We start from the raw sequence: 13677 nt of genomic DNA, 5'->3' as shown, positions 1-13677 counted from the left end.
TTATGGGAGGCTTTTCTAATGGCATGACAGTGATCTCTATAACAGATTAACTCACAAGCATTCTAGTAAATGAAGAGTTATTGCCTTTTCACGTCCACTGGAGTGGGGGCTGGAGTGTGAGGACCACCATTGGTCCATTTTGAGGCTGCATGAAATGATTAAGGTAGCCTCAAATTTTAACATTGATAGGAAGTTATACCTGAAAATAATAAGAGAATTGTTTGTTCACGAGTCATTCTACCCATCATATAATGTTAGTTAATAAAGGATTTTAGGAGGAGATAAGCTTCAAAGGAGGATGATTGGATCCACACAAAGCATAATCAGAACAAAATAAAGGCTTGCTTCATGAAAAAGCCAACCCAACAACCTCTTTTAGAGTTAGCTAAAGGAAAATAAGTAAAATATTTTGAAAGGCAAAAGAATAATAATAATAAAAAATAAAATGCTGTCCACGTTAGCTTTTGTTTTATCATGATAGGTTTGTGTGCATATTATTTAATTTCTTAAGTGGGTTTATAATATATTTTATAAAAAGTTGGACCTTTACAGGTTGGCATTAATTTTTCAAATTGGGAAAAAAAACCAACAAAAATTACAAAATGACAGGAAGGAAATTTCTCATAATAACATTGAAAATTAGAAAAATTAATAAATTCCCAAAAGACATATTCAGACCCATAATTATATTAGAACTAGAACCAGCACCTGGCCAGCTCAATATTGGGAGAAATTATATAATAAAGTGATTATTTCATATCAGCAACTGTTATGAAATGATAATCTAATAATAGTTGGGCATATATGTAAATGTAATTATTATTTAAAAAAAAAAACTGCAAGGTGATTATAAACTTTTGAGACTCACCCATGCATATATGTAGACTCACTCATGCATAAACGTCCATTCATTATTGAGTTGTCATTCCATATAAAATTTCCTATATGAAATAACCACTTCACTGTCACAATCTAAATATATATATATATATAGAGAGAGAGAGAGAGAGAGAGAGAGAGAGAGAGAGAGAGAGAGAGAGAGGACACCTAAAATAACTTGATCTAAATGCATTTGAGCCAATTGCCACCCATAAAGGGTTCTTATTTTACACAGGGTTAAAAATTGAGGTGAGGTGAGGTAAACAAAGAGTCTATGTAAGTGATCAGTAGCCCTAGGTTGCTTAAAATTCAAACATGAAAAATAGGAACTAGTAAGTACCACAATCATGAGAAAGGTTTGCCCTAGTTTCAGTGACATTCTTCATATACACTCCACAAACCACAGTTAAAAGAACCAGAACTATTACAAGGGTTTTAATCCTCCTTCCATCCCTTCAAAGATGGGATTCCTTTATCTCCTTTTATTTCCATAATAAGGATGGAAAGACATCTTTCGGATGTATTGGTTTGGTTTGCTAATGAATTTGATATATTTATCCTGCAATAAGAATGAATTAGGAAAAAATAAAATGCCAAGGACAAGGAAAGCTTTCACTACAATTGACACCAATATGAAAGGTTGGGTACAGAATTGATAAACAAGAAGAATTGGTCATGATGACAAATTTGAGCAAAGGGTTGGGATTCTTTTTTTGGTTGTTAACACAACCTTTCATATTTTGGATATTCATTCTCTTGAGCAATAACCATCATTATCTTAGGCAACAACTTCATGGAACAGAGTTCAGGATAATGAGTCTGCATTTTGTAGTGATCTTTGATGATGAAACTTTACCAAAACTTGCAATAATATGCTTGCATTGATGGCAATGAAATCTACTCTCATAAAGTGCTAAATTGTCATCCAAATACATGAAAATGAGATGCAAGATTGCTCTAAATAATTCAGATTGATTTAAAACCAGAAAAGACAATATAGCAGCAAAACCTGTCCGAGGCACTTTCACTCTTCCAAGCTTGTGGCTCATGTATTGCAGTCTATAAGTAGGTGACTGACAATGCTCATAGTCATAGAAAATTGACATAAAGAGAACTTTCAGGGATGTATCTCTGGGCAGTGGTACCAGTAGCCAGTAGCCAGTAGCCAGTAGCCAGAAAGGAAAGGTGCATAAAGGAAAATCCATGGCCTCATGGTGTTTAATCTTAAGAGGTAAATCAAAAACCAAATCAGTATGTAATCCAGGGTCCAAAGTCCAAACACAAGAAGTTCAGTTACCTTTCCTGTTTTCAAACATCTTCCTAAAAGTGCACTAACCACAGCCACGTGACCAGCAATTGACAAAGACAGCTTTGTATTAAGTCATCATGTAATAAAAGTATGAACTGCCTAGCCAGTAGTCAGCAACCAAAAGGCTCTTAACTTGATGGTGGTACCTTCCATCCTATTCACTACCTCGGCTTGAGCCCAAGATCTAAAGCCTTATTTCCAGTATGACAAGCAGTTCTGACAACTTTAAAAGGTCATGCTGCATAACTATTTCAAACAAATGTGTGAATGTTTAGCCATCTATGGATCATCATCATACGGAACATCTGGGGCACATGATGACGGAAGAATCAAGATAGGCCTTCCATTATGTTGGAATTCAGAAAGCATGGAAGCATAAGTTTGTTGACAGTCCCATGTATTCCCAGTCAAGTCCAACTGCTGAAGGTTACCTAAGTAATAACAAGTGCAACGTAGGTTCAGACCACAGTGTTCATTTTATATAAATTTTTCTATATTTTCCGTTTTACATAACATCAAGAGCCATCTGCATAGTGCCCAAGTATAATAACTTCATTTTGAACCATATGACTTTCTCTAGGAAGCATGCCAGACTTACCAAAGGCCAAAGTTTTGAAGTTTGGCCCACTCATATTACAAATACAGTATTCCTTTATTTTTCTCATGGAAACCTGAATAATACCAGATTAACAGGTAATATGATTCAAAAATCACTTCTTATTGGAGGTAAATACCTTTTGCAGCCTTTAGAGCAGAGCATATTATGGTTAAGGATTCTGCAGGCATAAGATTATAAGATGCATTAACTACAACAAGTTCTGGAGCTGATAACATGAGCTTGGACAAAAATTTTGCAGTTTCAAGCCCACCACGATTTTTGCTGCACAAAAGCAATTAATTTGTCACTTTTCTAGAATCAAATTGCAAGACCAGCTATGGAAAAGAAATCAAGAAATTAGTTCAAACCTTATGTTGATCTTGACAAGCTTCAATTCTACCATCAGCCCTTTTTGCAGTTCCTGAAAACCAGCTGACCCCAGTCCAATGCCTCCAATATTGAGTTCACTAATAGATGTGGCCAAAAACTTTCCCAAAGCTCCAGCCACTAGACTGCAGGACATTAATTTTATAGCCAACCGATCTCAAGAAAGAAACACAAACAATAAAGTGCAACTTCAATGTCAGCATTAAGTAAACAAACCTGCCAAGGCCATTATCTGCAAGCGTGAGAGAGCACAGAGGTCTTTTCAGGGACGAAAGGGTGTCTAAAAGTTGAGTCACTCCATCGCAGGAAAGCTCACAATTCTCTAATTTCAGCTCCGCCAATCGACTGCATCTTTCTGGAGCCTCAACAAAATAAGGGATCAAACATCTGCAAAGCTAAACTGTTGTTTCAAAACTTTTGCTTACCGCGTTAAAAACGTATAATTGATGATCAACTAACCTGATTCCTTCATCCTCAATGGGATTGTCACTTAAATCCAGAATCTCCAAATTAGGCATGTAAAAAAGTGCATATCTAAGACTCTCCACATCATACTTATGAAGATTATTTCCCCTGAAACCATATAAGGATTTCCACAATAAACACTCTTCATAATGTTATTAATGGTTGCTTTGTAAGGCAATATATATCTGTTGTGCCCTAAACTAAAAGGTGGTGGAAAATTACTATTGTCACTTCATATCCTGCAATTGGAATTAGTTGATTAAAGACAAATAGTTGAAAAAACACAAAAGAAAGCTTGTAGATATAATGTGATGCAACTCATACCTTAAATTCAGCACACATAAAGACTGCAAAGACTTTCCCGTCCCCAAAGATGATGGAAGCCTGCTTGAGGATCCCCTGTTGAAATTAGAAAGCCATCCTGCTATCTGTGAAATTTGGTTTGAAGATCATTCGTCGGAAATCTTACAATAGTAAATAAAATATATTAAAAAATAATAAATCAAACAGGAAGGCTTTACTCACATTGTTGTCTGAAAGGTCAAGGATGGATATTCTAGAGGAAGCATCAATAAGCATAGTAAAAAGCATCTGAGCAAAATTTCGGTCTAGGTGGTTGTCACAAAATCTTAATGAACACAAGGACCTGGAATCAAAAAGGTTCAGAAGTAAGAGAACAAGCTCTTTCTAGTCTAATTTAGTGCAATGCAACCAACAACAACAACTAAGTCTTAATCCCAAACTAGTTGAGGTTAACTATGGATCCTTTTCTGCCATTCAACTCTGTTAGACACTAGATCTACCTCAATATCCAAAACTTATATATTTCATTCCTAGAACAGAGTTTTAGATTCATTAACAAGTAAAAACTAATAAATGAGCAATAAACTAGCTCTTCTACTTCTTTTCTACAAATTCTAATTTGATTTGTATTGCTCAACAAGAAAAACAAAGATATGGATCGACAATAAATTGACAAGGAAGATACTAAATTTTCAAGAATAAATTCACAATACAAGAGATACCATGCATTGACAATAGGGCTGTGCACGGTTCTCGGGGGGTCTCGAACCGCTAAGAACCATACCAAACCGAACTTATTTTAATACTTTGGTTCGGTTCTGATTTTTAAGTAAGAATCAAACAGAAACTATACCAACTGGAACCGAATCAAAAACCGAATTTATACATATATTTTTTTATGTTTTTTAGATGTATTATATACTTTCAATTAAATTATATATATTTATATATGTATGTATAATTAGTTTGTGCTTAATCGGTCCCAAACCCGGATAAAGGAGGAGGGTTGCAGTAGGTGACAACCAGCGTAAAAATTTCGTCACACCTTATGATATGGATTCAAATGATATAAACGTTGAGGCGTCCTCTACTTATGATATGTATAATTATAAACTAAATACAACATAATATTATATTTCACTTTTCTACCTTTTCTTAATAATTTTAATAATAAATACATTAATTTATCTTAAAATTCTCAGTTATACGTGTACTATTGTATTATATACATACTTAATTGATAATTATATTTGTATCTCATAGTTAAAGATTATATAATTAATAAATAGCTAAAAAGTATATTATATGATATACTTGTACTATTATATTATATAATATACTTAATTCTAAATAATATATATATATATATATATCTTATAGTTAAAAATTATATAATTTAAAAATAGTTTAAATATATATTATATAATATATTATGTATTAATAATCCACTTCAAAACTTAAATACTAATTTAAGTATGACTTTTTATGGAAATAATTGCATAAAATTATTTTAAGAATCATATCGAACCGAACCAGAACTAAAAAATCGAGAACCGTACCGAATTGAAATCAAAACAACAAAGAACCAAACCGAAGTTCCTGTTCTTAGGCAGACCCCAAACCAGAACCAAAATTGGAACCAAAATCAGAACCGCATACCCCTAATTGACAGGATATTTTAGCACTCAAAGACTAACAAGGGAACTGAAATTATAAGGATGAATAAATTTGTTATTTTGGCCATAGTGCTAAAACTTTTAGGGAATGGTCCATTATATTTTTACTCCAAATACTAACAAGTTGACAAAGAAGTATTTATCAGTTGATGATCATCTCAAAAACCTCAAGCAGTGAGCCCAAAAATTTTAAACAAAGCATAGATATAGTAAGAAGCAGATTAAGAAACATCAATGACTTGAGAGAATGGGTGTACCTTCCCGAAGAAAGAAATGATACAAGGGAATAAGATAAAGAAACTGCATTATTTTCAAGGAAGCTTGATGTCCTGATCGAGAAGTTCTGTAGGATGTGTGCTTGTTTCCCTTTTATTTCTAGACAACCACATATTGCATTGACAAAAGTTGATGAAAGCTTGCAGTGAATAAATTCAAGTGATGTCAATGTTTCATTGTTTTGAATTAGCAGTTGGCATAATCCATCAACCTGTTAGTTTTGAATTATAATCAGTTAACTAACATTCATCATTCATACAAACAAAAAACTCATACTTTAATTAAATTTAGACAGCTGGTAATGTAATTTACAACATCACCCCAGAAGTTGCCTGGCCATATTATGAAAATGACTGTTTTCCATTTCTCGTAACATAGAATATAAGAGCATACACCAATGTTTCATAAATGCTATAACATTATATGGTTGTACCAAGAGATTACATTCTAATTTATGAGAAGAGAGATAAGGCAATCTAGACAGACATCTGGTTCCACCAAAAATCTCATTGCTGCAACTCTTTACATCTTCAGTTACTGTTCTAAACATATATATATATAATCAAAATTCAGTGGCCTGGACAGCAGAAGCAGCAATGTTGTTCTGTTGTCAACTACTATACTTGTCTCAGTTTATTTTGTTTCTCCTCATTCTGCTTTTTAAGTTAATTTCAGAGGTTTACAGTTTCTAAATAACAGATAAAGTTATCTGTTCTGCAATCTCCCTTCCAAACCTACCACAATATCCTAGAACAAATGTTAAGAAGAACTATACGTACATGTTCCTTGGATCTAATCCACCGCAGTGATAAACTTTGCAATTTGCTGTTTCTCAGTAATTTCTGCAACAGAAAAGAAGCAATTAATATCAGGCCACTTATCATTCTTGTACAATGCAAATGTACAGAAAAAAACAAGTAGTATGAGATGAATGCAAGTAAATGTACAAGAATGCAACAATACAGAAGCGGAAAGAAAGAAAAAAAAAAACTTTTAAACTTGTTCAAGAGAGCTTATTGATGGGAAAATACAAAATCAAATTCCAACTGAAAATTGAACCTTGTGCATTCATGGAACTACATTGTAAGGGGCATAAAAAGGATATATCTAGATTTTCACCCAGAAAAACATGGGAATACAAAGATTAGATGGTTTAGTGAAAATAGCAATAATAGCATTAGCGTGCCTTGCAAACCTTTGAAAACCCCTCCTACAGATGTTGGCAGAAGACATCCCCAGTTGCAAATAAATCGCATCTCTTTTTAAGGGTATTCAAATTGGCAACTTTCAGCTTGCATGAATGTGAACAAGAGCCATAGTGCATATGCCAGTAAATCCACTCAAAACAACATATTTCAGCAGATGTAGATAACAAAATTTGATGATGAAGTAATTGGTGGTTTAAAAACATACACAAGTTTCTGCAACACACAGCACATTTTGAAGTCTCAGAGATCTGCACAATGAAAAATATATATGAGCATCTAAACCCTGGAAAAATAAATAACTATACATAAAAGACATACTATAGAAATTCGGATTTTATGTTAAATAATATGAGTAAAATTACTATGTTGCCAAAAACTGTTGAAAATGAAACAAATTTGAGCATGTAAAGTCAAATAAAAAAAAGGAAACCAAATTTTTTTCGTACTAGCAAACCATTGAATTTATGTAATTTATTCCAATTAATTTTTCTCCATTACAAAAGAAACCAGGCCTACGCTTTCATGATATGAGAACTCAACATAAGATGTTACCTAGCATAGTGCCCAAATTGTTGGAAGTGGTAAGATAATTTCAAATAGATTGAATGATTCAAATGCCCTTCACAACCAATGCATATCAATATATCATCTGCAGGAAACAAATTGTTCAAATTTTATCAAGGCTCTAGGAAATTGAAGAAGGTGAAATATCATGCAACATCAAAGACCAAGACAAACAATGTTTAAGGAGAAAGTTCTTGTTTTATTTATCCACAATATAGATAATTTTAACTCATAAAATGATGATATATTTGAACCAAAAAGAAATAAGAATTAAAAAAAAAAAGTTTAATTTATACTTGTCCAATTACAGGTCAGTCAATCATTGAAATATTCTGGGAAAAAAATATCAAATAAGCACCTATACTTTCTATAAAGGGCCAAATAAGCCAAAAATCAAGTTTTAGGCCATGTAAGCCCCTGTACTTTCTAACTAAGGTCAAATAAGTATACATCTAATAAAATATTATTTTTCTAATAATAACATATTATTTTTCTATTTTTTAAATAATAAAATATTAAAAATAATTTTAATATTAAACAATTTTTGTTCATTATGTTTTTCAATTTTTTTATTTAATTTTAATTAAAACTAATAAATATTTTTTAATTTTTAAAGTTAAGAAAAATAATATTTTATTATGAAAAAAAATATTTTATTAAGTATTGACTTATTCGGCCTTGATTAGAAAGTACATGGACTTATAACTTATTTAGCCCAAAATTTAAAATTAGGCTTATTTGACCCTAAACTAGGCTTATTTGACCCCTTACTAGCTTATTTGGACTTTTTTTTTTTCCAAATATTCTGAGATGATAACAAAATCCCATAGCATTAAGGAACCAAGAAGCGGTGTCCTCAACAATTAAAGTTGATTTTAGAAGTATCATTCATACTGTTTGTTCAATGTTTCTCATCACATTTGTGACAAAATGTTTACAAAATGCATTCTTTAAATTATCATAAAATGATTAATCATTAATGTCAAATAATAGCAAACATTACCTGAAATTTTTATCTCTCCTATACATCTATCAAATGACGGGATAGATGCTAATGCTGCAGCTTCATCAAGGCAACTGTGTCTTTCAAGTTAATATAAGAACACTACAAATGAACAAACGCAAAAAAGAAGAGGAAGCATGTGATTCATCCAACAATGTACTTTTGCAAATGTGTTTGCCAATACATATGCTGCCAGCGAACTAGCTCAGGATGGTCAACAAGCCGAGGCCAGCGCTGCTTAAATAACTTCTTCCATGCTGTACTGAAGTTATCACTTCTGTCCAAAAAAACCAGCACTACTCTTAGAATGGTGCTGCTTATAACTTTTGATTTTAAAAAATGAATAAATAAACAGACACTTGGTTCTTCCAAACCTTCCACGCTTAGTTCCAACTTTTGGGGAACCATCAGTACACTCATAATCATCCCAGTTCTCATATGGCCTACCCAAAGACAACAATCCAAAAGCATAAGAGAAAGTGGGAAAAAACTCCATTTGCAATCCAAAACAATAGTAGCATCATCAAATAACAGTAACAGCAAAAGTTTAAACCTTTCAGCCATATATTCTCAATCAAAAGTACCAAAACTGTAATGCAGGCATTATAAGCTTACATTTCAGCTTGTAACTTGTGCAAAGCCAAGGGAGGTAATTTTGTGACCAAGATATCAAATAAATGGGAAGGAAGCTCATATATATCAGGCAAAACACCATCTCCTACAATTAACGACAGCACAGATATCAATAATGTGTGCAAAACCCAACTTTCCCAATATTATAATGATTAAAAAAAAAAAAAAGAAAAAGAGAGAGAGAGAAATCGAAGCAGTTCAATATGTTTCCATTTCAAGGTGACAACAACACATCTAGAACTTACCGCAAAGGAGCTGTCTTTTGATTGCCTCCATGCCCAGAGAGATTAAAGATGGAACTTCTGCCATTTTTCGAGCTTATAATTAGGGTGTGAGTATCCAAAATGAAGACAATAGTAGCAGTTTTCTGAGTTGGAGTTCGAGTCAATTAGGGCGTGGAACAAAGGAGATAAGTCTTCTGAATTTCTCCTATGATTTATGAGGAAACGAATAAACGACGCATCGCAGGTAGTTTGGCCATTTCGTAGGTCGGAAAACGACTTGTCGCAGCGTTGATCAACAGAATACGATTTTTTCCCCTTGATCAACAGAACAGAATTGGTAAATAGAGACGGTAACAGTTAGATATTTTCATATATCCAATTCAATCAAGCCCTTTTAAGATGTGTTTAAAAAGAAAAAAAAAAAGTGATTTCAGATAAATATAAGTGGATATTTTATAATATTTTATAAAATTTTTGAATATTATTTTTAAATAAATAAAATTTAGATATTTTATTAAATTATTAAATTTATAAATACAAATTATTAAAAAAATAATTTAAAATTAACAAGTATGTCTCTTGATTTTTTTAAAATCAATGATTTAGTTTATGCATACTACATCAATGATTTAGTTGTGGGAGAGAGTTGTGGAGCATCGACTACGTCATGATACTTCTATCTCTCTCAATCAATTTGGTTTTATGCCCGGTCGTTCAACTATGGAAGCGATCTTTCTCATTAAAAGCTTGATGGAGAAATATAGAGATGTGAAGAAAGATCTACACGTGATTTTTATTGATTTGGAGAAAACTTATGATAGTGTTCCAAGAGAGGTCTTATGGAATGTGTTAGAACAAAAGAGGGTATCTATTAGGTACATACAAGTACTGAAAGATATGTATGAATGAGCAACTATTATTGTGCGGACAGTGGGAAGGGACACAAGAGATTTCCAAATCTCAATTGGATTACACCAAGCATCAGCCATAAGCCCTTACCTTTTTACATTAGTTTTAGATGAACTGACGAAACACATACAAGAGAGTATTCCTTGGTGCATGATGTTTGAGGATGATATTGTTCTGATAGATGAGACACGAGAAGGAGTCAATAGAAAGCTAGAACTTTGGAGAAGTACTCTAGAGTCAAAGGGTTTTAAGTTAAGTAGAACGAAGACAAAATACATGCATTGCAAGTTCAGTGAAAGCCAAACTGGTGATAGGGAATGAGTTAGTTTGAATGGAGTGGTACTGTTACAAAGTAATCACTTTAAATATCTAGGCTCAGTCCTTCACGTAGATGGGGGATGCGAGGAGGATGTTAGACATAGGATTAAAGCCGGATGGTTGAAGTGGAGACGTGCCACGGGAGTTTTATGTGATCGTAAGATTCCTAATAAATTGAAAGGAAAAATTTACCGTACAGCCATACGACCGGCTATGTTATATGGTAGTAAGTGTTGGGTACTGAAAGAGTCGTATGCATCTAAGATAAGAGTTGCAGAGATGAGAACGTTAAGGTGGATGAATTGCCATACTAAACTAGATAAAGTCCGTAATGAGAGTATTAGAGAAAATGTAGGAGTGGTGCCAATTGAAGATAAATTGAGAGAAGGGAGATTGAGTTGGTTTGGTCATGAGAGGCTCCAGTTAGACAAGTAGAGCACATTAGGTTAGAGGATAGAAAGAAAAAAAGGGGTAGACCTAAATTGACTTGGACGAGAGTAGTACAACATGACTTAGAAGCATTACACATTTCTGAGGATTTAACCCAAAATCGGTTCAGAGTGGAAAAAGCGAATCCATATAGCCGACCCCAAATTTTTAGGATAAAGGTTTAGTTGAGTTGAGTTGAATAGAATGATTTAGTTTATGCATACTGAAAGTCTCCTTATCCATGCACGTTTGAAAATAGTATATTTCTTTTTTAGCTTGATGAAATCAAAATACATAGATTGAATCATTGATTTTGAAAAGTTGGAATAGGCGTTAATTTTATTTGTTTTAATTATTTTTAAATAATTAATAAAAAAAATTAGATAGAAGGACTTTCAATTTAGTAAAATTAAAATATAAGAATTAAATTATTGATTTTTAACAAATTAAAAGACACATGAGTTAATCTTAACATAATCTAAAAATCATGGTTTTGAAAATCAACGCGACCGACTAGTCGAACTTTAAAACTTGTGAACCAGCCCTTTAAGCGGTTCGATTCATATTCAAAACCCATATGGCATCAATCGTTAAAAATCCAGTGACTTGAATGGATACCCGATTATCCATTTAACTAGTTGCGGGTTAACAGTTTGGGCGGATCTTTATTGATTTTTTTTTATTCACTTAATTTGATAAAAAAGACTTTGTGTTTAGTTGGTACTGTGTGTGTGGAGTTCAAAACTGTTTTTCTGAGTACAACTCAACTCAACTCAACTAAGTTTTTATCCCAAAAATTTGGGATCGATTACATGGATTCGCTTTTTCCACTCTGAACGATTTTGGGTTAAATTCTCAGAAAAACTGTTTTCTGAATAAAAATATAATTTTATATACTATTAAAAAAATAATTATTAAATTTAATTTTAAATTATTTTTTAATACTATTTAATTCACATATTTAAAAAGTGATTTTTCTCAACAGCAATATCAAGTAGCCTTTTTATTTTTACAGAATTTAGAGTTATATAATTAAATTAGGGATGATTTGCATTAAAAAAGAAAATTATAAACCGTAGCCTGAATTTTGAACGGTAAAGAAAATGTTTTATGTGTGTATATATATATATACTTGTTCTATATAATTATTTCTTAAAATGAAATTAAAAAATAAAATAAAAATTATTGAAAATAAGATAAAAAAAATTGACACATTTAAAACCTAATTAATTAATGATTTTTGTAGCCATCATATCTTTTTTAATCTATAATTGCTCATTTTGTTCCATTTATTATTCTAGTTAGAAGATAAGTATTGTTTGGAGTTTTTGCTTGACATATATAATAAACGGATTATTCCTTAATGGAGTTATTGTTTATCAATATAATGGAAAATAAAATATATATTTTCAAGACAATTATATTAGATTTGTTTTTTTAATTAATTATGATGGACAATACGACTTATGAACATTTATATTAAATATAGTGACCTTGTAATACATTGATAATATTATTATATATGATTTTATGTTACGGCCCGATTCAATCTCGATTGAATCTTAAAATCTTAACTCTCTGTCTTAATTGATTAATTTTATTTAAAAATATTTTCTATAAATTATTACTTAAAATATAAAAATGTTAATAGGTTTAAATAAGATTCAAGCTTAAGATGAGTATAAATAATTTAAGATAAATTTTAATAGGAATTGGAATAATTTTATATATTATTTTTTAGAATAGTTTTATGTAGGGGAGAGCAATTTTCGGTTTAAACTAAAAAATCGAATCGAACTGAGTAAATTTAGTTCAATTGGTTCGATTTTAAAATCAATCAGTTCGTTTCGGCTTATAATTTTTGATAATTTCAGTTAATCGGTTTGGTTCGGTAATTTTCATAAAAATAAAAAAAAATAGAACCGAACTGAAATTATTAATATATATATATATATCAAGGAAACAAAAGAAAATCAAATCGAATCATAAGATTTAGGTTTGATCGGTTTAAAATCGAACAGAACCCAGTTGGAAATCAAATGCTCAATTTATAAATTTTGGTTTGATTGGTTTAAAACCGAACTGAACCGATATTTATCGGTTTCGTTCAGTTCAATTTTTTCTTATTAATCGGTTTGATTCGGTTTTTAAATTTTTTATTTTTAATTTTTGGTTTTATCGGTTCGGTTCGGTTTCAAACTGAACCGACCGTTTGCACACCACTAGTTTTATGTATTAAAATTATCTATCAAATTTGAGTAGTGTGATCAGTGAGAGTGAATTGATTACTTGATTTGTAATTTTGATGAAGGATAATTAGTTGAGCTGCTATTAAAAAAATATTACTTTAAAATATTTTAATTAGGTATTATTTAAAAAAATTAAAATTAAATTTTAATCATATATTTATTATTTATAAAATTTTGAAACAATTATATAATTTTTTTTAACGATATTTAAAATGTTAATTTTATAGTATTGAAAATACAATTTGAA

The 13677-nt window shown here is 31.4% G+C and overlaps 1 protein-coding gene across 3 annotated transcripts; it reads right to left on the bottom strand.

Annotated features, from left to right (window-relative positions):
• Nucleotides 1–1041: 1041 nt before the first annotated feature.
• Nucleotides 1042–9741, bottom strand: LOC110643388 (uncharacterized). 3 transcript variants are annotated; one of them, XR_009150007.1, is made up of 17 exons: nt 9547–9741; nt 9284–9386; nt 9043–9111; nt 8829–8945; nt 8669–8742; nt 7654–7750; nt 7307–7349; nt 6673–6735; nt 5875–6104; nt 4164–4284; nt 3963–4066; nt 3633–3746; nt 3390–3560; nt 3155–3298; nt 2923–3068; nt 1889–2619; nt 1042–1438 (listed from the first exon to the last, which is right to left on the bottom strand). XR_009150007.1 is itself a non-coding variant. In XM_021795744.2 (16 exons), the coding sequence occupies exons 1-16, from the start codon at nt 9608–9610 to the stop codon at nt 2468–2470; spliced, it is 1812 nt and encodes a 603-aa protein (XP_021651436.2). In that variant the 5' UTR covers nt 9611–9741; the 3' UTR covers nt 1765–2467. The 3 variants fall into 3 exon arrangements, 1 of the variants encoding a protein (XP_021651436.2); XR_009150008.1 differs by lacking the exon at nt 1042–1438 and having other exon boundaries at nt 1765–2102; nt 2177–2619; XM_021795744.2 differs by lacking the exon at nt 1042–1438 and having other exon boundaries at nt 1765–2619.
• Nucleotides 9742–13677: the final 3936 nt, after the last annotated feature.

The sequence above is a fragment of the Hevea brasiliensis genome, chromosome 7, assembly GCF_030052815.1.
Source record: "Hevea brasiliensis isolate MT/VB/25A 57/8 chromosome 7, ASM3005281v1, whole genome shotgun sequence".
In the NCBI taxonomy this organism is placed as follows: domain Eukaryota; kingdom Viridiplantae; phylum Streptophyta; class Magnoliopsida; order Malpighiales; family Euphorbiaceae; genus Hevea; species Hevea brasiliensis.
The sequence above is the reverse complement of the archived record's forward strand: the minus strand, read 5'-3'. Positions and strand labels throughout refer to the sequence as shown.